At 40.4% G+C, this 26429-nt stretch overlaps 1 protein-coding gene across 1 annotated transcript in view; it reads left to right on the forward strand.

Annotated features, from left to right (window-relative positions):
• Nucleotides 1-26429, forward strand: part of atrnl1a (attractin-like 1a) — a 362787-nt gene that overhangs the window by 45755 nt on the left and 290603 nt on the right. Inside the window, exons 5-10 of the mRNA XM_062429999.1 lie at nucleotides 4741-4949; nucleotides 10129-10303; nucleotides 11466-11553; nucleotides 16039-16285; nucleotides 20485-20668; nucleotides 22697-22851. Of these exons, the coding sequence (XP_062285983.1) occupies nucleotides 4741-4949; nucleotides 10129-10303; nucleotides 11466-11553; nucleotides 16039-16285; nucleotides 20485-20668; nucleotides 22697-22851 (1058 nt within the window). The remainder of the gene's footprint in view (nucleotides 1-4740; nucleotides 4950-10128; nucleotides 10304-11465; nucleotides 11554-16038; nucleotides 16286-20484; nucleotides 20669-22696; nucleotides 22852-26429) is intronic.

A 26429-nucleotide genomic window follows, 5' to 3' on the forward strand; every position in this document is an offset into this window, starting at 1 on the left:
CCTTTATTTTACTTGAGTATTTCCATCTGATGCTACTTTATACTTCTACTCAACTACATTTATCTGACAGCTTTAGTTACTTTTCAGATGAAGATTTGACACAATGGATAATATAACAAGCTTTTAAAATACAACACATTGTTAAAGATAAAACCAAAAAGCAGTGTGTAGTCAGCTCACATTTCAGATGTCTATGAGTTGTTAACAGCTCCATCAAATAATGATTTTTCCCTCTAAACTTCTCACATGGTTTCATTTCAATAAATGTTCAAATGATCCAATATTTCAGCAAAAATCAAAGATTAGAGAAAAGTCCTTAGTTTTTTCTTCTTTCCTCTCCCATTAATCATCTCACCACCCCTCACATTTATCTGCTGACCCTTTGGAGGGGCCCCACCCCTAGGTTGGGAACCACTGGACTAAACCAGCTAACTGTATATAAAGTAGTGTAAACTAGCTCCACCTCCAGCAGCTACAACAGTAACATGCTGCTCTAACACTGATGCTTCACTATTAATAATCTAATGATGTCATATATAATAATATATCAGTCAGAGGACCAAACCACTACTTTTACTGTAATACTTTAACCACATCACTCATAATACTGCAGTACTTTTACTGTAATACTGCATACTACATCACTCATAATACTGCAGTACTTTTACTGTAATGCTGCATACTACATCGCTCATAATACTGCAGTACTTTTACTGTAATACTGCATACTACATCACCCGTAATACTGCAGTACTTTTACTGTAATACTGCATACTACATCACCCGTAATACTGCAGTACTTTTACTGTAATACTGCATACTACATCGCTCATAATACTGCAGTACTTTTACTGTAATACTGCATACTACATCACCCGTAATACTGCAGTACTTTTACTGTAATACTGCATACTACATCACTCATAATACTGCAGTACTTTTACTGTAATACTGCATACTACATCACTCATAATACTGCAGTACTTTTACTGTAATACTGCATAGTACATCACTCATAATACTGCAGTACTTTTACTGTAATACTGCATACTACATCGCTCATAATACTGCAGTACTTTTACTGTAATACTGCATACTACATCGCTCATAATACTGCAGTACTTTTACTGTAATACTGCATACTACATCACTCATAATACTGCAGTACTTTTACTGTAATACTGCATACTACATCGCTCATAATACTGCATTACTTTAACTACATCACTCATAATACTGCAGTACTTTTACTGTAATACTGCATACTACATCACTCATAATACTGCAGTACTTTTACTGTAATACTGCATACTACATCGCTCATAATACTGCATTACTTTAACTACATCACCCATAATACTGCAGCACTTTTACTGGATTACTTTAGGTACATTTTGTAGGATTTTTCATGCATGACTTGAAAGGAACTCAATACTTCTTCCACCACTGGTTGAGGTTTACATGAGTCAAATTTTTCCAAAAGCTTCTAATGGAAATCTACAGTTTTCAGATGTTTTCATGGTGAGAACATGTTTTCATGCATCAGTTGCACTGCTTTTTGTCACCAAACCTTTCTCAAAATTCACGCATGCAAGCACAAATTCATACTGTACATCATGATGCTGTCTACACCATGTCACCACCTCTTACTCACAGACACAAACCAGGCTCCTTTCTGCCTGCAGTGATGGCCGTGATGGAAAATTGAATGATACGTGGTGGGTTGGACTCATGGGAGAGGTTGGGGGGGGGGGGGGGGGGGGGGAATGAGGACAGTCACACAGCTTCAAGGCTTTCTCTCTCTCCCTCTCTTTCACACACACACACACACACACACACACACACACACACACACACACACATATACACACACACACACACGCACCTGGGAGATAAAGGTTGTCATGACGACCCTCTTGTCACAGCAGAAAAACCTGCTTTTTGTATTAACCAAAAGATGATTTTCTGCCTGCTGTGGTCCTCGACTCTCTTTTTCCATCTCTCCATCTCTCTTAGCATTTATGAATCTGATAATGCAGAGAAGAATCAGTGCATCTATGCTTTGTTTTGTTTTTTTTGTTCTCTGTTTTTCATGTGTAATTTAATTTTTTTACGCATCTTCATCTTCTGATAGTCTTTTATTTTCCGTCTCCTTTGTGTTTTTCTAGCTGCGTCTTTAATTTCTCTCTTTTTGAAACTCTTCAGTTTATATCTTGCTTCATTGCCCTGATGTCTCCCATGGTTCTTTGTTATGTTACATTACATTTATTAAGCAGACACTTTTGTCCAAATGCAACTTAATCACAATGGGGGGGTTGCAGCCCTCTCAGACAAAGAACTAAAAATGTGTTCAGTCCTGCTTTACAGTTGCTTTTTTTTTTAAAAATGCACTGAGGTTCATTTTATTTATGCAGCATGATGGGTGCCATTGGTAGCTTTCTCATTCTTCAATGCAAGTTATCCATGAATACTTAATAATCCACAATGGGCCCACCATTAAATATAACATGTGATGTGGAGGTTGATTTTTGGGCTGCCACGGTTTGTGAAATGTAAAATGTGATGTGAAGGCTGATTTCCATCTAGAGAGTGCATTATTTCTCCTAACCACTTGGGTTGGAGAGGATTAACCCACTTAAAAAAAAATGGTCTGGTCCGATATCACAGACATGGGAAATTCAAATTTTTTTAATTGGCTGCCAGCAGTTCGTTATAATTGAATATCAGGACACTTTAAACAGAAAACAAATGGGTGAGCAAAAAAATGGACAAGGTTCAAGTGTGATAATGGTGACAAATAAAGGTTGGCAAGATGAGCAATTCTGATTAGCAGGCGACTTGTTTTACCTCCTGAACCACAGCTGTTTCCACCCAAAAGCTTAATGCCAGGGGACACTAACTTTGTGATACGGAGGTCAAAAAGCCTGCATTAAAACTGAGCTAAATGTGGTCGAAACTAGACAATATGTGTAGGTTGCATTGCTATAACCGTTGTTCACGTAATGATTGTATAGTAGTTTTAAAAATGTTCACTTTCCAGCAAATTTAGATTGATCTTTCTAGATTTCTTTTGACCTGAAAATCACCAAATCAGTCAAAATGTGTGATGTAAATAGCTCTTTGATTGTCTGGAACAGTTGGTATGTGCTCCCACACAATGGTCAGTGATAAATAATAAGGGTTGGCAAGATGAGCAATTCAAAAATATCTTTAAAAATAGTTTTAAAAGCAGCATTAGGTTTGTTTTCATCATCATTTTTTGTTGGTTTCAATCATTTGCACCATTTTTTTCACCAAGTGTAAGACTGAATGCTCCTGAAAATGTCAAATGGTGTAACCACAAAAGAATGATACATATTACATATTTTATCCACCTACAGTGTATTTAAGTGGACTTATACTAATAATTACTTCATTTAAAACAATGTAAATGGTTCCTGATCTCCATGGTTACCAGATTAAATGTAATATTTAGAACAATTGTATTCCATTACCTTTTATTTAATATAAAAAGTTATAATGTAAGATCATGCCAAACTAGTTGATATGGTGTTTTATTGAGAATTTAGTGTTTTTAAGCAAGTTGAATTATTTGCTACAAAGTTTTTATGGTTACACCACTTAGACATTTTTGCCATAATCCTCTAATATATTCTCTCAAAATGGATTAAAAGCAGAAATTTGATGCTGGGTCCACAAAAAAAGAATGTGTGCAAGCTCAGAAACACACTGGCATTATGAACTTGTTATGGTAAATATATTAGATAACATTTACCTTTTTACTGATCAAGCAGAGTATTATTCATTAGAAGTTTCCCTCTAGCTCTGGTTTCATGAAATCCTGAGAAAAATATCAAGCTTTTTTAATGTTAAATGGCTGCCAAAGCTCTTTCATCTCTCCATGCATACACTCGACAGCAGCAGGCTCCCATGCAAGGTTCTGGCCAATTTGGTGTTCGGTATCTTGCCCGAGGATACTTGGACATGTGGACAGGAGGAACTGGGGATCGAACCAACCCTGTGATTAACAGATGATCTGCTCTACCTCCTGAGCAACAAGCCGCCCTAGATTCTTAGAAAAAAATATTTTTTAGCTAGATTTTCCACTTTCTTCACCAGCTATTCTCTGATTGGTCTGTGTGCTGTTTGGTGGTGCTGTGCAGGTAGCGTGCAGTGATTTGTGGGTTTTTTTTGGATGAAAATAGCTGCCGGCTGCTGCTGGAAACAAGGTTGATGAGTGCTTAGACTGAAGCATACAGTAAAGGAGGAAGGAAGGGAGGAAGAAGGAAGGAAGGGAGGAAGGAAGGGAGGAAAGGAGGAAGGAAAGGAGGAAGGAAGGAAGGAAGAAGGAAGGAAAGGAGGGAGGAAGGAAGTAAGGATAGGAAGGACGAAGAAGGGAGGAAAGGAGGAAGGAAAGGAGGAAGGAAGGGAGGAAGAAGGAAGGAAAGGAATATGGAAGGAGGGAGGAAAGGAAAGAAGGAAGGGAGGAAGGAAGGAAGGACGGAGGAAAGAAGGAAGGACTGAAGGTAAGAGGGAGGGATGAAAGAAGGAATGAGGGAGGGAGAAAGGAAAAGAGGAAAGGAGGAAAGAAGGAAAGAGGAAAGAAGGAAGGTAGGAAGGAGGGTAGGAAAGAAGGAAGGAAAGGAGGAAAGAAGGAACAGTCAAAACAGACGGGGGCAGGAGGACACTAAGGTTAAAGAACCCTCTTTGACTTCCTCTCCTAATTGTGTCTCCCCTCAGGATAAACTCTTGTCCCAACAACTGCTCGGGCCACGGAAGATGCAGCACGGCCAACTCAGCGTCGGGCCGAGTGTACTGCGAGTGTGAGGAGTACTGGAAAGGAGAAGCATGTGACATCCCGTACTGCAGAGACAACTGTGGCAGCCCGGATCACGGCTACTGTGACCTGACCGGAGAGAAGCTCTGCGTGTGCAACGACAGCTGGCAAGGTAAAGGAGGAGCAGGACAAAGCACAGGGGGGGAGGAAGAGGAAGAGGAGGAGGAGGAGGAGGAGGAGGAGGAGGAGGAGGAGGAGGAGGAGGAGGAGGAGCAGGAGGAGCAGGAGGAGGAGGAGGAGGAGGAGGAACAGGACAGAATGTTATTAGGAACACTAACCCTCCTGTGTCCTCCAGTCAAGGAAGGAAGGGAGGAAGAAGGAAGGAAGAAGGAAGGAAGGGAGGAAGAAGGAAGGAAAGGAGGGAGGGAGGGAGGGAGGAAGGAAGAAAGGGGGGAAGGAAGAAGGAAAGAAAAGAAGGAGGAAGGAATGAAGGAAAGGAGGGAGGAAGGAAGGAAAGGAGGGAGGGGGGGAAGAAGGAAGTACAGGAGGGAGGAAGGAAAGAAGGAAGGAAGGAAGGACAGGAGGGAGGAAGGAAGGGAGGAAAGGAAAGAAGGAAGGGAGGGAGGAAGGAAGGATGGAAAGGAGGGAGGAAGAAGGAAGGAAAGGAGGGAGGGAGGGAGAAAGAAGGAAGGAAAGGAGGAAGGAAGGGAGGAAGAAGGAAAGGATGGAGGAAGGATGTAAGGGAGGGAGGAAGAAGGAAGGAAAGGAGGAAGGATGTAAGGGAGGGAGGAAGAAGGAAGGAAAGGAGGAACTAAGGGAGGAAGAAGGAACAGTCAAAACAGACGGGGTCAATTTGACCCGGGAAGAGGCCACAAAGGTTAAAGGAGACATATGGATGACCTGAGAGGGCTTACTGAAACTTTTAGTCTCTTTGGAGTTCAGTCAGAAAGAGATGTAGCTGTTTGGCCTGCAGCTGAAAGAGCTATAGTTCAAATATGTATGGTTACATAAGCGTTATTTCAGCCTTATTTCATGACTTCATTTCATCATGCAGTGAGAAACTGCTTCACATTAAAACATAGTCATTGACATTCTGTTAAAAACAACCTATTTGTAACCAAGACGTCTAAAAATATTTCACATTTTCAACCTAATTCAGTCCATTTGGAGACGTTTTTAGTTTCTTTTGACCTGTAAATGACCATATCAACACTAAGAAGCCACAATATCACTTGTGCACCTTCATATTATTAGAGCTTGTTGTGCAGACTCTTTACCCTTCTGACAAAAGGAGAGCCATCAAGTCCACCATAAAGGCTGCAGAGAAGGCCTGTAGGTGGCTTTGGATCATTATGTCTGAACTGTGGGCCAAAAGCCGGGGGTCGCCTGAGTGAGAGTGTCTCATGTTGCCAGACCTGAAAAACACCCGATGATCTCAGGAACATCACTGATAGGATTTATCTTCAAACCGAGCTGCAGCTATGAGTCAAATTGATGCTTCTATCAGCTATTTTGAGAATCAAATAATTGTTAGTTATACTCATTTTTTAAGAAAAGCAGCATCTTCTGTGTCTTTAAATGATGGTAAACTAAATATAATTAGAGTTTGGTTGTTAATTAGACAAGATAAGACATTTGAAGACATCACTTTGGTTTCTAATCATTAAAAACACACATTTTTCACTATTTTCTGACATTTTACTGACAAAACTATGAATCCACTAATGGAGAAAATACTCAGCCGAGTAAGTGATAATGAAAATAATTGCTTGTTGCAGCTTTACACATTATTACTGTGTGTTTGCAAAAGTATTAGCATTATTTATTCTCACACACACAGACCATATTTCCCATGATGCTTATCATCCAGAAGATCTTTGTCTGTTTATGTGTTTTGAGTGTTTCTTCATTGTAATTATGAGAACGAACGAGGGGAAGAAAAAGGGAAAAAGGAAATTCTTCCAACTTGTAATCTGACTCAACATAATATTATTTTATGATGTGAAACAATTGATGTGATGTCCTGGGAAATCTTAGCCTAGTGACGCATAATATATGTGGCTTGATTATTTTTCTTTTTTCATGTTTCATTTGTGAACAGTTTTCTCTTGCAGCGGCACACAGAGGAACTTTACACGCAGTCATGATAGATGAACTGCTTTTAATCAAGCTGTGTGTTTCCTGATGCAAATTAGTACAATCTGAAAGTCGTCGTAAAATATAAAACACAGTGAAGTGTGTGGGAGGCATTGTCAATTTTGTCAAATTATCTCATTTGTTGAAGGCAATTACACTGACGTTCCAAAATGAATATGCTCATTTTAATGTGGAAACAGCGTTTAAACGGCTTTCTCTATTTTGTGTTAAAACCCTCATTGCCAAACACACACACACACACACACACACACACACACACACACACACACACACACACACACACACACACACACACACACACACACCATTACCACTATTACACTGTGGTCTCACTACATTGATGTGTGTAATCTCATCAACGCTGAATGTTCATTTGTCCTCAAAACAATTAGGAACTGACGTTATTTTACATAATAATAATATTTCTAATCTGACGCCAACAGATGAGAACAGGAAGTGTGGTGATACACTGCCCCCTACTGGCTGAAAGGTGTAAGCACACCTAGAAACAGCACAATAGAAGTGAATTTAAGAAGAAGTTTTATCTGCAGATTTATGAAGTTAGGAAGCTGAATAACTCACCGATAAGGAAATAACAGTATTAATATAAAACCTGGATTAGCTGCATATTTTTGTAAAGATTTATCTTTAAAATATGTGCATATAATTACTTTTCCGAAGACATTTAACAACCTTTATACAGTTAATAGCCACAGTAAATGCAATCATCTAACATTTTGAAGAATTATCAATGACATTAAACAATATTTTCCACAGACGATATGTAGCATTTATTTAAATTCAACCCTTCATGCACCTGTAATATAATATAAACCACTTTATAATCTTAACTTGAACTGAAACATTTAGTTATAAACTGTATTTTAGCATGTTTGTATCTGCAGATTCACACTACAAATGTATGTATTTAGTGAGTGAAGTTAGAGAGCTGGAAAACTAAAGAGCATTTATTTAAATTCAACCCTTCATGTATCTGTAAATATAATATATAACAATATTATAGTGCAATAGTTCCCCATAGCAAGTTAATACATTTATTTGAGTCCATTTTTCTGACCACAATAAACCATTTTAATGTTATTTTAACTTTTCTGGATGTTTCTGTCACTGTGACTAAAAGCTTTATCTTGTTAATAGTTTGATAATGAATTTAAAGTTAATTTAAATGCTCTGTTCTTGTAATGTTGCAAGTTTAGAAACACAATAAGACATGCACAGTTTATATTTGATCGCATGATTAAAACAGTTTTAGGCCGTTAGAGATTGAGTTTGAGGTTTTTTTCATCACTTTTGCACTGCGTCATTTTTTTCCATCACAAACGCAGATGCAAACATTTGCAGCAGCAGCTCTGTTTAAATTCTTTGGGTGATTCAATGTTTTGCACAAAATCCTGTTTTTTTTACTCAGAAGTAATGAGACTGTGTGTGACGCTCGGTGTGTCTGCTTGGTGAACTTAGGACTTAAATAACACTGCAAAGCTTTTATTTTATACAGGAGAGATAAAAAAGAAAAAAGCATAAATCCAGAAACTGCTCTTCATCAGTGGATGTCCTGTTACACAAAAACAAGCTCTGTGTCTGTCTGTCTGTGTGTGTGTGTGTGTGTGTGTGTGTGTGTGTGTGTGTGTGTGTGTGTGTGTGTGTGTGTGTGTGTCTCTGGGAGTAACAGACAGTCACATAGTCTCAGTGGGGTAATAGCAGTGCTGGTTGCCATAGAAACCAACCTGCAACAGCAAAAAAAGGAGAATAAGTTCTTTTGTAAATGAAAAGATCATGTCCTCCATTTCACCCCCCCACTGTGCTCATCGCTCCACTGAGGATTTTACATCTGAATGCAGGTTTTTTTCTCATTGTGTTTGCACTGAATTTTCATTTGTTACCTGCTGAAACATTAAATATTAAACATTAACCACCTGCAGCATTAGAAAACCCTGCATGATGCTGGTTATATTTGAGTATAAGAAAAGTTAAAAGTGGACTACACCTTTAACCCTCCTGTTGTCCTCGAGTCAAGGAAGGAAGGGAGGAAGAAGGAATGGAAAGGAGGGAGGGAGTAAGGAAGAAAGAAGGAAAGGAGGGAGGAAGGAAAGGAAGGAAGGAAGGGAAGGAACGTAGGAGCGAGGGAGGAAAGAAGGAATGAGGCAGGGAGGGAGAAAGGAAAAGAGGAAGGGAGGAATAAAGGAAAGAAGGAAGGTAGGGGGAGGAAAGAAAAAGAGAAGGAGGGAGGGAGGGAGGAAAGAAGGAAGGAAGGAAAGGAAGGAAGGAAGGAAGGAAGGTAGGAGGCAGGAAGGAAAGGAAGGAAGGAAGGAAGGAAGGAAGGAAGGAAGGAAGGAAGGAAGGAAGGAAGGAAGGAAGGAAGGAAGGAAGGAAGGAAGGAAGGAAGGAAGGAAAGGAAGGAAGGACGGAAGGAAGGAAGGAAGGAAGGAAGGAAGGAAGGAAGGAAGGAAGGAAGGAAGGAAGGAAGGAAGGGAGGAACAGTCAAAACAGACAGGGTCAATTTGACCCGGGAGGACGACACAAAGGTTAGACTACACCTATAAAGGATGACAGGGGTTTAATTACTCTGCTGTTGCTTAAAAATGTCTTTTATTTCTTCCTCTGTGTGGAAACACTTTGTGCTTTATTGCATTTTCAAACTAAGAAACTTCTTTTTCAACAATAAACATCAACCAGTGAATTTTTAAACAGGTCTGTTCTCTCAGTAACAACACATGATGCAATGGTGACATTTTTCCACTGAAGACTTGTTTTATTATTGTTTCATCAAATGAAAAAAGAGAGAAAAGAAAGAACTAATCTTCTTTATACATATCGGGTTTTATTTCCCGTCTTTCTTTGTTTCTTATTTCATGTCTTTTCCACAGATAATACATTAAAATAAGATTTCTTTGTGAAGAAGCAGGCTGACGAAAGCCCCATTTAAAAGTTTGCATGCCTGTATATTATTATTATGTGTAAATAAATAATATTAAGCAAATAATATTTACTGATTATCATTTTTTTATCCTCTTGTGGTGCATAATTAATATAAATAAGTTAACTTAATACCAGCTCCAGACATGTTTCTTGTGTTTTTAGGTCACTTGATCGTCTTTTCTGTTATTGGCTGTTGTTTTGAATGACTCTGAACTATTTTAATTAGTCTCTTTTTTCCTCCTCTCTGTGTGCCTCAGGTCCAGACTGCTCTCTGTCCGTTCCCTCCACCGAGGCCTTCTGGGTTCTGCCGAGCATCAAACCGTCGGCTCAGTCTCTGGGTCGGGCGTCCCATCAGGCCCTGGTGCATTCTGGGTTGATGTGGGTGGTGGGAGGTTACTCCTTCAACTACTCCAACTATCACATGGTCCTCAAGTAAGTAAGCAGCATCTGACTCTCTGTATCAGTCCTCTAAAACCTGCCTAAAGCGTAGAAAACACATAATTAACACAGATGAAACTTAAAGGATTATTCATTTCTGCATCTCACTTCTACTGCATTCAGTCCTGCTCTTCATCATGTTGGCTGACTGTAGTGACACACCTGTTTGGACCACATCTGTTCCCTCTGTGCAATTAACAACCTTTAAATTCCTCATTTGTTGCACGTCACTTTGAACCCTTACATACTGGGTTTTTTGTTTGTTTTTTTTTACATTTGAAAGCTGTAAAAACACTGTTAAACATTTATTTTAGTCAGACTTTTCCTAATTTGACCCCCAGTATACAAAAATGGAAATAAAATGCATCATTTTTTTAACATTTGTGTGCAGCTGATACACATTTTTATATATGCAAATGTACATTTATAACCTGTGTTTATTTTTTTTTTAAATTCCAAAATCAGCATTTAAACACGTTGTATTTTATTATATATCATATTCTATAAAAATATTCTCCTGGAGGATAACATAGTGATTCTGAATGTCTTTTAATCAAACAGAGGGATTAATGGAGGAATGAATGAATGTGAATTGTTGTAGAGAGTCATTATGAGTCAGAATATGAACAGTATGTAAAGGGTTAAAACTGTGTATAATAGGAATGTGGTGCAATGGTAGTGTTAGTTTCAATTATAGACTGTCCACATTTATACTGACAGTGAATGTAGAAGAACATTTTGGCTCTAGTGCTTATGTTCGACTATGACTGGTTAATTAAACCCAGCATGATTCACTTGCTGGTTTTTGATTTAATTAATTAAAACTCCACCAGAAGAAAATGCATCATTTAATAAAAAATAAATAGGAAACACATGATACACAGATCAGCAGCGGTCAGAGGTTTAGTCCTTTTGTCAGAATGAGATTAAAATGATGATTATTTAACTGAGATTTATGAAAATAAAATGTATTTAATGGAGAAAAAACTTTCACTTTCTACTTTTTCTTCTCTAAAAGTTTAGTTTGATTTGCTTTAATTCAGTCTTAAACAACCTATAAATAACACACCTTCTGATATTAACTAACCAACAAACAACACAGATTCAAACCAGCTTAAATAAAATTGTTATTCTTTGATTGTCTTTGTGTGAGCAGCTACAACCTGGAGAGCAGTACGTGGGACGCTGTGCCCGTCAGCAACGGTCCTCTCTACAGATACGGTCACTCGCTGGCTCTCTACCAGGTAAAACAGCTATTTACACACACACACACACACACACACACACACACACACACACACACACACACACACACACACACACACACACACACACACACACACACACACACACACACACACACACACACAATAAAACATAATAACTAAAGTAACAATAGAACAACTAACTAACTTTTACTGATTAAATAAAGTATATTTAAATTTACCTCAGCTTACCTCAACATCTGTTCTTGTAAGGCACCCTCACACACACACACACACACACACACACACACACACACACACACACACACACACACTGTACAAACACATCCATTACTCTTCATCAGTCCAGAGGTGAGCACATCAATCTTGCTGCCATGTTTTCATGAGCTGGAGACACAATTCTTGTAGCTTCTTGTATGTGTGTGTGTGTGTGTGTGTGTGTGTGTGTGTGTGTGTGTGTGTGTGTGTGTGTGTGTGTGTGTGTGTGTGTGTGTGTGTGTGTGTGTGTGTGTGTGTGTAGGTGTAGGTGTAGGTGTGTGTGTGTGTGTGTGTATGAATAGCCTCTTTATGCTCATCTGTAAACTATCCTGGCAGCTTTGCTTCTCTAAACATAAACTGACGAGATAATTTATTCGTAGAGAACATTAAAAGTAATTTTTAGCTTCCAAGATAATTTTTGGGAAATCACCTTGTGTATGTTTTTTTTTTTTTTTTGCAGAACTCAATGTTTTCCGATTTTGCCGCAGGTGCAGACAGACAGTATGTGTGTAATTATATTTGTCTGTGCCTAAAGCAGTTTTTATTTTCCTCTTTGGGAAACTCAAACTGCTCATTACTTTGCATTTAATAGTCCTAAAGAATCAACATTGACTTTCAGTTAATTAATGCAGCTTCTCACATTAGATGCTGCTTTTCTTTGGTTCTTATTTATGTAAACTGGGAACCATTAAGTCTATGATTGCTGCTCACACCAATACGCACACACAAGACATCATTTCCTGCTTTGTAGCTTTCATAACTGTCATCATTTTTTGGACATTAACGCACCAATAAATTGATTATAAGAGAAAACGCTTATCTAGAAAACCCTCCTGTTGTCCTCAGGAAGGAAGGAAGGAAGGAAGGAAAGGAAAGGAAAGGAGTAAGGAGGGAGGGAGGGAGGGAGGAAGGAAGTAAGGATAGACGGAAAGGAGGAAGGAAGAAGGAAAGAATGAAGGAAGGAATGAGGAAGGATGGAGGAAGGAAGGAAGGAAGGAAGGAAAGGAGTAAGGAAAGGAGGAAGGAAGGAAGGAAGGAAGGAAGGAATGAATGAGGAAGGAAGGAAGGAAGGAAGGAAGGAAGGAAGGAAAGTAGTAAGGAGGTAGGAAAAGAGGAAGGAAGTAAGGAGAGGAGGAAGGGAGGAAGTAAAGAAGGAAGGAAGGAAGGAAGGAAGGAAGGAAGGCAGGCAGGAAGGAAAGAAGGAAGGAAGGAAGGAAGGAAGGAAGGAAGGAAGGAAGGAAGGAAGGAAGGAAGGAAGGAAGGAAGGAAAGGAGTAAGGAGAGGAGGACGGGAGGAAGGAAAGAAGGAAGGATGGAAGGTGGAGGGAGCAAAGAAAGAGGGAAGGAGGGGAAAAACAAAGGAAAAATTAAAGAAGGGGGAGGAAGGAAGGAAAGAAGGAACAGTCAAAAGAGATGGGGTCAATTTGACCCGGGAGGACGATAGGAGGGTAAAAAAAAAAAAAGTTCAGAAATAGGGAGTCATCTTACAAGACTGTAAAACGTTTTCTGGGAGTCTGCCCCATTATTCAACTTAGCTGCACAGAAATGAGAACATCAGAATCCTCCATACATCACTCACTTCACAGCTCGGAGCGTCAAGCGATGCGTCACTGTCCAAATACTGGGACACCTGCTTATTCTGTGTGGAAGCGGAAATTTAATAGTGATGGACGGTCGAAGGAAGGAAGACAAATGTGTGTGTTGTGCTGCGGTGAAGGTGAGATTTGATCCAGAGGAGGTCAGCGCGTCCGACTGAAGCCTGGAGAAGATTTGAAGGCTGCAGTTACTCACACACACACACACACACACACATACACACACACACACACACACACACACACACACACACACACGACCTCTTAACCTCGAACCCTCCCTGTAACACAGAGGGGAGACGAAAGGAATTGCTTCACTTCATCACTGGAGTTTGCAGCGTTTGCATGAAACATCTTTACCTCCAGTTTTATTTTTAACATCAGAGAGCAACCAGACTGACCGACTCTTCACCTCTCACCTCTCTGCTTCACGCTGATATTTTAGACTCCTTGATAATGTTGTTGATGCTGCACTGCTAAATACAAGAAGTGACTACTTGATACATGCATGATAAGAATGTGGAGTAATGTAGATATTAGTTTAGCATTAGAGACTGACACCAAAGTTCAGCTGGACAGTGACATTTAAGGTAAAATAATGATTTATGATAATATAAGTTGAAGTTTAAGTTTAAGTTTAAGTTTAGTTTTCTTTCACTTACATTGTGTTCTGGCTCTATAGCAGGGGTGGGCAATTCATTTTTAAAAGGGGCCACATAAGAAAACTGACTTGTGTTGGAGGGCCGAACCAACAATAACTTGAACTTAATTTTCCCCATTGTAAAAAGCATTGAATTATATATTTTTGATTAGTTACTACTGGTATTCAGAAGAATAAGAATATTCTGTAAATATTTATATAAATATATGAAATTGTGGTGTAGGAAAATACTCCTATAGAAGTAATAAACAGTAAAAACAATAATTGCATCAGTGTTTCATTTTATTTTTAACATGTTAATCTTCCCAAATACTGAAAAGGTGTTTTACAGTATGTTAAAGATAAGCAACTGTCAACTTCATGCAAAAAGCAATAAATGCTTTTAATGTTTTAAAGTTCATTTTACTTGTTCAGTGGGAAAAATCCAGCCTGCTCTGGGCTTGAACAAGTGCATTGAAATCTGGCTGAATGTCTGAGGTGGATATGCGAAGGACAGCTGAGAGGTGGTCATCAGTGATAGAGGATCTGTATCTGGATTTGTTGAACTTCATCACTGAGAATGTCTGTTCACATACGTAGGTAGATCCAAAGAGGACTGGAGTGTTGGTTGGTGCGTCAACTTTGGTCCAAACTTTAGTCTAAAGTTAAATATTTTAATATATATTGAATTGGTTACCATGCAGTTTCTAAGATTTAAGATAATCCTACAGAAGCAAACATTATGTGTTGGCAGATGTTAAATATCATTAAATGCACCACCTGTATTTGTGCACATTTTCAATACAAGAAGTGAATATTTGATACATGCATGATAATAATGTGGAGTAAAATAGATATTAGAGCTTAGAGTTTAGCATTAGAGACTTAAAGTCTTCAACTGACGCCTAGATTTAGCTGGATAGTGACATTTCATGTAAAATAATGATTTAAGGCTCAATATGAGTTTAAGTTTGAGTTTAGTTTTCTTTCACTTATCTTCACTTTAGTTGATACTCTGAAGAAACATTTTTAGCCACACTTGGTCCGTCAACTTTGGTCCAAATTTTGTCCAAAGTGAAATATGGATTGCAGTGCAGTTTGTAAGATTTAATATAACAGTCGCACACTTTATAAGGAAAATATGGGACCAGTGTTGGCAGTGAACTTTGAGCAGATGTTCAGTATCATTAAATATGTTTCCAGCCTCCTGTTTTTATGCATATTTTCCAATTGGTTCCTCTTGGTGCTTCAGTTGGATGTTCCTTCTCTTCTCTGTGCAAAATGATGAATGTGCAGAGTTTGTTTGAAAGTGTCTCTGAGCTCACATGAAATCTCAGTTTAAGGCGTTTACCTGTGAAAATGATTTGTGACATCACAACTGTTTTTTTAGCCAATCGTTGTCCAATATTCAACTTTACACATGTGCAATGTGGAAATGTGAAACCTCCAGTGCACAAACACTAAAAATGATCTTTGCAGTGAAGGAGGAGGAGACATTCTGCATCTTTATATGTGGGAGAAGAAATATGTTATTTTAAGGATTTTGAATGAAGGTTATTGAACTTTTCTTTGTAAAAAAAACTTGTCAGACAGAAAGAAAATGGTTTTATATGTGTTAAAACATACCTGGAGAGGGTTTTCAAGTTGAAATTTTAAAGAAAAATATGCTTGATTAAGGTATAAAAGTTGGTGTATTGATAAAAACATAAAGCAACAGTGCAGTGGAGAGAGAGTCAATTATAACATGATGTACATGAAGCTTCTGACTTAATCTTTAATCAAACTTTGACTGTAGAGATGGAAACATCACAGCTGTGTGGAGCGATGAGTAGACATGAAACGCTATATTTCCATCACATTTTACACATGGTGGAAATTACAAAAAACATTATTATGTCATCACTCTTTTCTGCAGTGCCACATCCTTTAAAAAAAAAAAAAAAAAGAGGATCATTTAATTAAAAAAAGACCCATCCTTCACCTCTCTCTGACTTCCCCCCCTCTCCTGCAGGATGACATCTACATGTTTGGCGGGAAGCTGGAGGCGGGATCGGCCAACGTGACGGACGAGCTGTGGGTGTTCAACATCCCCAGACGCACCTGGTCGCCGTGGAAACCGACCCCGCCCCCTCCCTACGCCCTAGAGGGGCACACGGCCCACGTGGTGGAGCTGGCCGACGGCGAGCCGGTGATGCTGATGTTCTTCGGATACTCACCGATCTACAGCTACATCAACAAGGTTCAGGAGTACAGCATCAGTAAGTGCTCCATCATCCCGCTGACTCAGCGCTCATTGATTTTTTTTCTTTTGATTTTTTTGTGGTGATTGTTTAATTGCTTTTTATCGATGAAAGTCAAACACTGGTACTCTTTAAAGCTGGTGACATTTTCCAGTGGTGTTCAAGCTTCAGTGTCTAGAGTTTTAATAATACTGTATTTTGAGACTTTCTGGGTCCTAATTGGTGTTTTTAAAAATGTTTTGTAGTTTTATTTGCATTCATTTAATAAACAACATTATTGACACACGGCAGAAAGGGATACATTTCCAAATATAAGTGTTTTTAGCTTCAGATTTGGGTGCAACCTTATGAGGTATATGATTTAAACACACTCTCCAGTCATGTGATAATTAATGCAATCTCACACAGCCTGAGGATGCAAGACAATTAGTCCGTTTCACTTTCAATCCATCCCGAAACTGACCATCAGAGCTTTAATGGCTCATTAAATTATAGCCTCCACTTCTTCAGATTAAAGGATACTTTCACAGTTTTTTAAAGTCTGTCTTTAAACAATAGATCCAAATGATTTGTCCATTTTCTTTCTTTAATCATCCCCCCTTGTCATACTGGTGCTACTGCATTTAGTTGCATTTCTAAAATACATTATTATGTTTAAAGTGTAGTTGCATTTTTCACATGAGCCACTTGTTTGTATCATCATTGTAAAGCAGTTCCTGTGTTTTCATGCACCTTCGTCCCTGAGAGGAATGTTATTTATATTGGTCATTATATTTGACTTATAGTATATGTGGCTGAGTGACAGCTAATGTGACATTAATCTTAAAAGAAAGTATAAGTCACTCATCTTTTTGTGTTTTATGTCTTTTATTATCTTTTATTCCTGCAGTCAGATCACAAGTCACAAATCTGGCAAACATCGTTCCCATAAGAGGAGGAGCATCAGATTAATGGTCAGGGTCTGGCATCATTCACATGTGGGTTTAATGTTCAGGTATTTTTAGTTTTCATATGTGACCAGTAGATGGCGCTGTCCACCAGTGTTACACCAGCAGCTGATATGAGAGCTGGATCATTGACACAATCTGGAGCGGAAAACACACACACACACACACGTACACAACTTCCATTTGACATACAGACACACACACACACACAAACACGCACATGTACACAACTTCCATTCGACACACAGACACACACACACACACTCAAACACACACAAACACGCACGCACGTGTCCATAACTTCCATTACAGACACACACACCCACACACACACACACAAAACTATCATTAGACACACAGACACACACACACGCACATGTACACAACTTCCATTCGACACACAGACACACACAGACACAAACACATGAACACGCACAAACACACACACACACACACACTCAAACACACACAAACACGCACATGTACACAACTTCCATTCGACACACACTCACACACACACACACACACACACATACACACACAGTGGTCATTAAGAAGCGGTGGCATCCAGGCCGGAGCGTCTGGGAGAAGACAATGATTAATGAATCCGCTGCATTCTCTCACTCTCGTACCTGCCTGTCATCCTTTTTTTCCCTCCATCCCCCCCTCCTCCACCTCCACTACCTTCTCTCTCTTTTCTTCTTCTATACTCTCTCATCTCCCCTTCTTTACCTCCCTCCCTCCCTCTCTTTCATCTGCCGAGTCTCTCTTTCTGACCCTTCTGTGTCATCTCTCCTCCCCTCCCTCACCTTTTCTTTCCCTCCGTCCCCTCATCTGTCTATCACTTTCATCTTCACCCACCTCTCGCTCCTCTCTCTCTCTCTCTTTCTCTGACATTGTCACAGCGTTAGTCTGTACTGGGCATCATTAGGCTTCAGAGGGAGCGACTAAGAGTCAGTGCAACCTGGAAATGGGCAGAGGGGAGTAGAAGTGGAGTGTAAAATATGAGGTAAAAGGATTTAATGACAATGCAGAGAGGCAGGTTCACAGCAATTAGCTGCTAGAGAGAAAAGATAAGAGTTGACCTTCTTCTTTTTCTTCATATACAGTACAGTATGCTCCTCTTCTCTTTTTTGCCCCCTCCGTCTTCTGTGTCTGTTCCTTCTGTCATTTGCTGACTTTCTTCTTCCTGCTTTGTCTCCTTCATTTTCCAGTTCAGTGAAGCTTTTATTGCAAGAACTTTCGAGCCAAAACTGGCGCTAGATTTTTTGTTCTTATATCAATATTGAGGTTTAAAATAAAGGATATATAGATTTTTTAACCCTCCTGTTGTCCTCGAGTCAAGGAAGGAAGGGAGGAAGAAGGAAGGAAGGGAGGGAAGAAGGAATGATGGAAGGGAGGAAGAAGGAAGGAAAGGAGGAAGGAAGGGAGGAAGAAGGAAGAAAAGGATGGAGGAAAGAAGGAAGGGAGGAAGAAGGAAGGAAAGGAGGGAGGAAGTAAGTTAGGGAGGAATGAAGAAGGAAGGAAAAGAGGGAGGAAGGAAGTAGGGAAGGTAGGAAGGAAGGAAAGGAGGGAGGAAGGAAGGGAGGGAAGGAAGGACGGAGGAAAGAAGGAAGGAAGGTAGGAGGGAGGGAGGAAAGAAGGAAGGAGGGAGGGAGGGAGAAAGGAAAAGAGGAAGGGAGGAAGGAAAGAAGGACAGGGGAAAGAAGGAAGGGAGGAAGGTAGGGGGGGGAAAGAAAGAGAGAAGGAGTGAGGGAGGAAGGGAGGAAGGAAATGAAGGAAGGAGGGAAGGAAAGAAGGAGGGAGAGAGGAAGGAAGGACATAAGCAAGGAAGAAAGGCGGATGGAGGAAGGAAAGGAGGAAAGAGAGAGGAAGGAAAGAAAGAGAGAAGGAGGGAGGAAGGAAGGACAGACGGAAGGAAGGAAGGGAGGAAAGAAGGAACAGTCAAAACATACGTGGTCAATTTGACCCGGGAGGACGACACAAAGGTTAAACATTAACAAACATTTCCAATCAGTTGCATTTAGTTTTTAATGAATTGTGGTTTGAGTCCTTGATTCCTGTTGGTTTATCTACCACCAACTGTCCAATAAAGGCACAACAAGTAATAAAGTAATAAATGTGACCAAGATATGTACTGATTGGGACATTTTCCAGTGTTAAAATCAACTTATCATCTCTCTCCTGGCCGAACTACAATATGTATTTAATGAAGACGCTTGTTTCTAAATGACCGTAAACACATATTAGACACTTTTGTTCTGCAGTGTCTTGCTTATTGCATTATATGTGGGAAGAAAGGGGGAAGGAAAGACTGGAGTTTGTGTCCATTTGGGGACAATTTCATCTCAATTTCTTTCATATTGTGATAATCGTATTACAAAAAAGCCACTTATGTTGTTTCACGAGAGACGCAGAGTTGTTTTTCTTCCTGTGTTGATCCATTTCAATAAGCACTTTGTGACCATTGAGTCTGTTAAGTTAAAATTTGAGTGTGTTAATTTTTTTTTTAAAGTGATTTTTTGTGTTCTCATACTCTTTTATTAAATTTGAATTACCTCTTCTGCTCGGGGCAATATTTTGAGTCTTTCGTGATTGTTTTTAACTAAATTTGGGGGAAAGTTAAGCCATAAAACAAGGAGAATCTTTTGTAGTGGCCACCGTGATGGAGATACTTGATGTACTGTAGTATAAAATACAGATTTAGAGGATTAGGTGGAAGTTGTCCCTCTTTAAGAGCTTGTTTAGATCATTTTGTGTCTCAGTTTCTCTTTTTCTTTCTCAGTTTTTATGTCTCTTTGTTTTCCGTTACTACTCATGGTCTCAGGGGGGTTTCAGATGATCGCACGTTTTCTCCGACTTCTGAAGTTCCTCCTCCTGCTCTTTCTAAGCCTTTTGTTTATTGTGCTGTGATTTCGGGGAGATACTCGGATGATGTAACTCAGGCCTGTTTTTAATAAGATTTTCCTCCGCAACGTGAAACCATCTGTATGCATCGCACCGGTCTAATAAAGGGACACTTTCAAATTCAATACACTCGGATTTCCTCTGGCCCCTCTCTCTCTGTTTGGCTCATTTCTCTTTTCTCTTATTCTATCTCACCTCCAGAATTACTTACAGATTTTTTGGCATGAAAGTGAAAAGCTAAACTTGCCAACACATCAAAAACTTTTTAAGTGATCCACTTTGATCCTCTTCCCTGAGCGTTCTGCATTAATCAGCCTCTGTCACCTCTCTCTCTCTCTTTCTGTGTGTGTGTTTGTGTCTCAGGGTCTAACTCGTGGCAGGTTGTGGCTGCCGTTGGCGCCGTGGTCCAGGGAGGTTACGGCCACAGCAGCGTTTACGACGAGGCCAGCGGCTGCGTGTTCGTCCACGGCGGATACAAGGCGCTTAGCAACAATAAGTACGGCCTCGTGGATCACATGTACCGCTACCACATCCACACGAGAACATGGTGAGAGCACACAGATGCCTTACTGTATGAAAAGTCCATATTGGATTTAAAATGGGGTATTGATGCAATATTTAACCTTCCTGTTGTCCTCGAGTCAAGGAAGGAAGGAAGGGAGAAAGAAGGAAGGAAAGGAGGAAGGAAGGGAGAAAGAAGGAAGGAAAGGAGGGAGGATGGGAGGAAGAAGGAAGGAAGGATGGAAGGGGGGAAGAAGGAAGGAAAGGAAGGAGGGAGGAAGGAGGGAAGGGAGGAAAGGAGGGTGGAAGGAAGGGAGTAAGGAAGGTAGGAGGGAGGAAAGAAACAGAGAAGGAGGGAGGGAGGAAAGGAAGGGAGGAAGGTATTCTCCAAATGTTGGCGATACTGAATAAAAACATTTAGAAAGGGATATTATTCATTTAAAATAATTGTGTGCATGTATGTAAAATCCTTCTGAGGGGAGAAAATCTGAGTGTTGTAGTGAGAGAGAGACGAGGAGGACGAGAGTAGAAGGATCTGACAGGTGGGCTGACCTCGGGCAGATGGATGGGTGAAAGAGGAACGATCCGCTTCATCAGTCTCTCCTCCTCACTTAGTATCTGTGCACATGTGTGTGTGTCTCATGCAAAAGTGCATGGGTACGCTAACATATGCTCACATGCACTCACACACACACACACACACACACTGACACTCACACACAAACACACACACACACACACACACACACACACACACAGCCTGCTGTCTCTCCGCGGCTCTCACTTTCCAGATGGAATTTGGTGTCGGAGTCAGGTGTCATTTGAGCTTGCGGACGTTTGAAATTCCCAGACCGAAACATTTCTGCCCCACAGCCATCGCCCAAAGTAAAGATGGCCTCTCCTCTGTCAGCAGAAAGCTACATGACATCTGTATGTTGGTAGTTTCCAGCTGGTCCTGCCTGTTTAATCATTAAGTCAACACTTCGGTTAGTTTTATTTCACCATGTGTAGTGTGTCAGGTGTTTGTTGTAGCGCTAATAGCTCTGCTGTGGTAAATATTACTTAATAATGGTGTGTCAAAAGCTTGTTTCATTATCAACTACTCACCATATGCACGGCTGAAAATGGCTCTGAAGTTACAGGCTTGCTTCTTCATTGATTTTAATAGTTTTTGGACAACAACAGAGGTCTATGGCACAGAGGAATAACACATATCAGGCTTTATATACACATATAATACTGTAAGTAGATAGTTTCATTGCTGGTTTGGCTCTACACATGAGATTTATTTAGAACAATATCCAAAATTGCCAGCCTTATGCTTTAAAATGAAAATATCCCCCATTCTGAAATGAGTCCAAACATCAAACTGAAGGAACAAGAAGAAAAACACATTTTTTGACTGGAGGCGGATTTTAAATTAGTTTAGTGCAGCAGGCGTTTTTAGTTTCCGTGGCTGAAAGTTTCTGGAATTACTGAGAAAAAAAATGTTTTTACACACAGTACTGGTCAGTCCTTTGATTTCTGATAGTGTTAGTTAGAGCTCTACCTCAAAACAGTATTAACTTAAGGATTAGCAGGTTAGCAAATGATCTTCTTGATACACATAGGTCAGTGTTTTCCTTTTAGAGCTGTGTGATATTAGAGAGTCTCTGGTAGAAAGTGAGAGTTGCTGCAGTGAATGAAGAGGCCACAGATAGCCAGCAACAGTTGGTCTCCAATATGTGACCTTTGGCCTCCGAGAGTTCACACTCAGCAGACCTCCTACAAAGTCTGTGCTGAGTGTTTGCATGTGTGTGTGTGTGTGTGTGTGTGTGTGTGTGTGTGTGTGTGTGTGTGTGTGTGTGTGTGTGTGTGTGTGTGTGTGTGTGTGTGTGTGTGCTGCTCTCAGGGAAGAACAGTTGGTATGAAGGGCAGTCACCACAGGCGAGGCCACACATCCAGACAGATGCCATCAATAACACGGCACCATGGACACACGTGTTACACACAAATAACTGACCAATTAACACTGCCCGAATATGTCTCACACTGCTGTCTGTGTGTGTGTGTGTGTGTGTGTGTGTGTGTGCAGGTTGATCCTCAGGGAGAGCGGCTTGGCTCGGTACCTCCACTCTGCGGTGCTGCTGAGCGGCACGTTGCTGGTTTTCGGGGGAAACACTCATAACGATACGTCGCTCAGCAACGGAGCCAAGTGCTTTTCTGCTGACTTCCTGGCGTATGATATAGGTAAGAACAAGTCGTGAAACACACACACACACACACACACACACACACACACACACACACACACACACACTGAGGCAAATACTGCAGTAGATTTTGCAGCATATTGTATGTCAATCAATGGCCACAAATATTAGGTTTTCTTGTATAAGTAGCTTTATATGATGACATATTATGGCAATATATGTACAAAAAATTATAAAATACTGACTTGGAGGAGGGGGGGTTATATATAGAGAAAAAAACTCGCATATTTATGAGAAAAAAAACTCGAAGAAAATGTGTTGTATTCTGCCAAGCAGTCACATCGCTTCACTCTACAACACTGGAGCGACGTCGCTTGTCGTGCATTATGCCTGCCTGACTTTTCAGCTGGGTTTAGCAATAAGGTGATACCTGTAATCTTAGACCAGAATCACCATATCATCCTCAGCATCCGGACTTTAAAAAGACATATCAAGAAACCGAGCCTGTTTCAGATAAAAAAACGCTTTTGTTCACAAGGAACTGTAACAGATTGGGCAGATGCATGCAAGACTATCACTGGTTACATCTACAGCCAGTTCAAATGGGTTTTGTGGTCCAGCAAGAAGACACCATACGCCATAATTATCAAATGAATCAATCCTGCAGGTGAATCTAAAAACTCAACAAAAAAAGTGTTCTTTTACATATATGGCCCTAATACGCCATCTGGCTTTATCTGATCCTCATAGATGCATCAACACAAATGTTAGCTGGTGAGCTAGCTACATTACTGGCTAATAGGAAAGCAACAGGTACATAAACCTCATAAAAACTTGTTGTTGGATCTCTGTTGTCTCCAACTATATATATTTAAGTGTTAGTACTTTAGAGCTGAAATGATTTGTTTATTAATCGATTAACTCTTGATTATCTGGAGCTGATAATTGGGAAACATCTGACTCCTCTTGTGATTCCTGGTTGTCATGGTGAAGAGCTTCCATTCCATTTTTCCTCATGTTGACCCTCACAGAAAACACATTTTAGTCATTCCTGACTCATATCATGCTTTGTTACTCACATAAATGTTTTATTTTTTACAACACATCTTCCTCCTGGTGTGATTTAGGATTGTGGAGCAGCAGCACAAAAAGAGAAAAAAATAATCTTGAACAAAGAGCCGTCTGTGAGAGAGAAAACAGGAGTGTGAACAGACAGTGTGGTAAAGGTAGAGACAGAGAGTATGGATGATTAAGGATCCCATTACAGTATTCCCAGTTACACCACAGACCAGATGGTGCAAGGATGTTTCAACCTCTTCGACAGTCAGGGGCAGAGAAATGGAAAGATGAAGGGAGAGTGCTGGGAGAGGGAAAGAGGGATTACACCAACTCTTCACAGGAGAGAAACAACAGGGAGCAGAGAGATTAACAGAGAGAAAAACAGAGGGAGGGGAAGAAAGAAAGAGAGGATGCAGATGAAAGCAGAGAGAGGAGAAAATAAAAGTGAGGATGAAGAAGAGGAAGCATGTCGGTGGCTCAGCGGGTCGTTACCTTGTAATGTGACCTTAAGCATTGTAACTGTATGTCACAATTCTTTCCTCCATCCTTCATTCCTTCCTCGATTCCTTCTTTGCTTTCCTCTCTTTCTTTCCTCTGTCCTTCTTTACTTCCTTCCTTCCTTTCTCCATCCTTCCTTTCCTTCCTTCTTCCTCCTTTCCTCCTTTCCTTCCTCCCTACCTCCCTAACTCCCTCCTTTCATTCCTTCTTCCTCCCTCCTGTCCTTCCTTCTTCCTTCCTTCCTTCCTCCCTCCCTCCTTTCCTTCCCTTTTCCCCCATTCCTTCCTTCCTCCCTTCCTTCTTCCTCCCTTCCTTCCTTCCTCCCTACCTCCCTCCTTTCCTTCCTTCTTCCTGCCTTCCATCCTTCCTTCCTCCCTTACTTCCTCCCTCCCTCCTTTCCTTCCTTCTTCCTGCCTTCCATCCTTCCTTCCTCCCTTCCTTCCTTTGATGTTCTAGCTAAAGACTGTCCTACATTTTTTGTTTCTTTTACAAAGTGTACATGATATTCAGTTATTAAAAATCAATTTAAAAAATACCTATGTTTAAAAGGAATAGATTATAAGCAATAACCAGACAGTAAAATAACATAAAACCTCTTGTTTTGAGTGACTTTCTGGGCAACATTAACCCAGGATTTTGTTTGTGTGACCCAAACTAGGTAAAAGTTTAACCTGGTGAAGTTTAGGGTGTAGAGACAAAGAGGTAAGACATATAATAAAGGAGACAAAGAGGTAAGACATATAATAAAGGAGACAAAGAGGTAAGACATATAATAAAGGTCTGCATCTTAACCAGAAGGCTACTTTCGGTGAGTCAGATCTAACAATATGAAGTCTTCACCTCTGGATTTTGCAGCTCTTTTGTTCTTCAAACAGACAAATGTTGTCTTCAGTTTGAATAATTTAAATTGTATCTTATTTTTCCACCTCATTTTAGTTTCAGGGTCTTTCTCCAGCAGTTTGCTTTGGCAGCAGTTCCTTTTTCCTTTTTCCTTTTTTCTCCCTCCTCAACATTTACTCTGTGCTCTTCTCCATCATCACAGTCCTTATCTGTTAGCTTCTGAGCAGCTCAGTGGAGTTTAAGTGTCTTGATCAAACGTGTCTCAGTAATAGCTGATAAAAGATGAGAGAACATCAAGTGTTTGCTTTTCCAGAAAGGTTGTTAATGGATGAGAGTGAATTTGCTTTTTCCCCATTGGAAGTTTAACCTTTGAACTCTTACATCCCAATTAAGTTCTTCCTTATGAAGACATTGTTAATGTATCGGTAGGATTAGTTTGTTTAACCTTCGTGTCGTCCTCCCGGGTCAAATTGACCCTGTCTGTTTTGACTGTTCCTTCTTCCATCCTTCTTTCCTTCCGTCCTTCCTTTCCTTCCTTCCTCCCTTCCTTCCTTCTTTCCTCCCTCCCTCCTTCTTTCTTTCTTTCCTCTGTCCTTCTTTCCTCCCTCCTTTCCTTCCTTCTTCCTTCCTTCCTTCCTCCCTCCCTCCCTCCCTCCCTCCTACCTTCCTTCCTTCCTCCCTCCCTCCCTCCTTCCATCCCTCCTTCCTTCCTCCCTCCTTTCCTTCCTTCTTCCTTCCTCCCTTCCTTCCTTCCTTCCTTCCTCCCTCACTCCCTCCTTCCTTCCTTCTTTCCTCCCTCCCTCCTTCCATCCCTCCTTCCTTCCTCCCTCCTTTCCTTCCTTCCTTCTTCCTTCCTCCCTTCCTTCCTTCCTTCCTTCCTCCCTCGTTTCCTTCTTCCTTCCCTCGTTCCTTCCCCCCTCCTTTCCTTCCGTCTTCCTTCCTCCCTTCCTCCTTCCCTCCTTACTTCCTTCCTTCTTCCTCCCTTCCTTCTTTCTTCCTTCCTCCCTGCCTCCTTCTTCCTCCCTTCTTCCTTCCTCCTTCCTCCCTTCCTTCCTTGACTCGAGGACAACAGGAGGGTTAATGTGACGATTACTATTTTCCACAATTGGCTTAAATTTTAACTTTTAATTTTAACATCTAAGAATAATCATAATTTCTATTTTTGGCATTATGATCCAGCCCTCTCTCTCTCCTCCCTTCCCCCTCTTTCTTTCATCT

The sequence above is a fragment of the Scomber scombrus genome, chromosome 12, assembly GCF_963691925.1.
Source record: "Scomber scombrus chromosome 12, fScoSco1.1, whole genome shotgun sequence".
Lineage (NCBI taxonomy): Eukaryota > Metazoa > Chordata > Actinopteri > Scombriformes > Scombridae > Scomber > Scomber scombrus.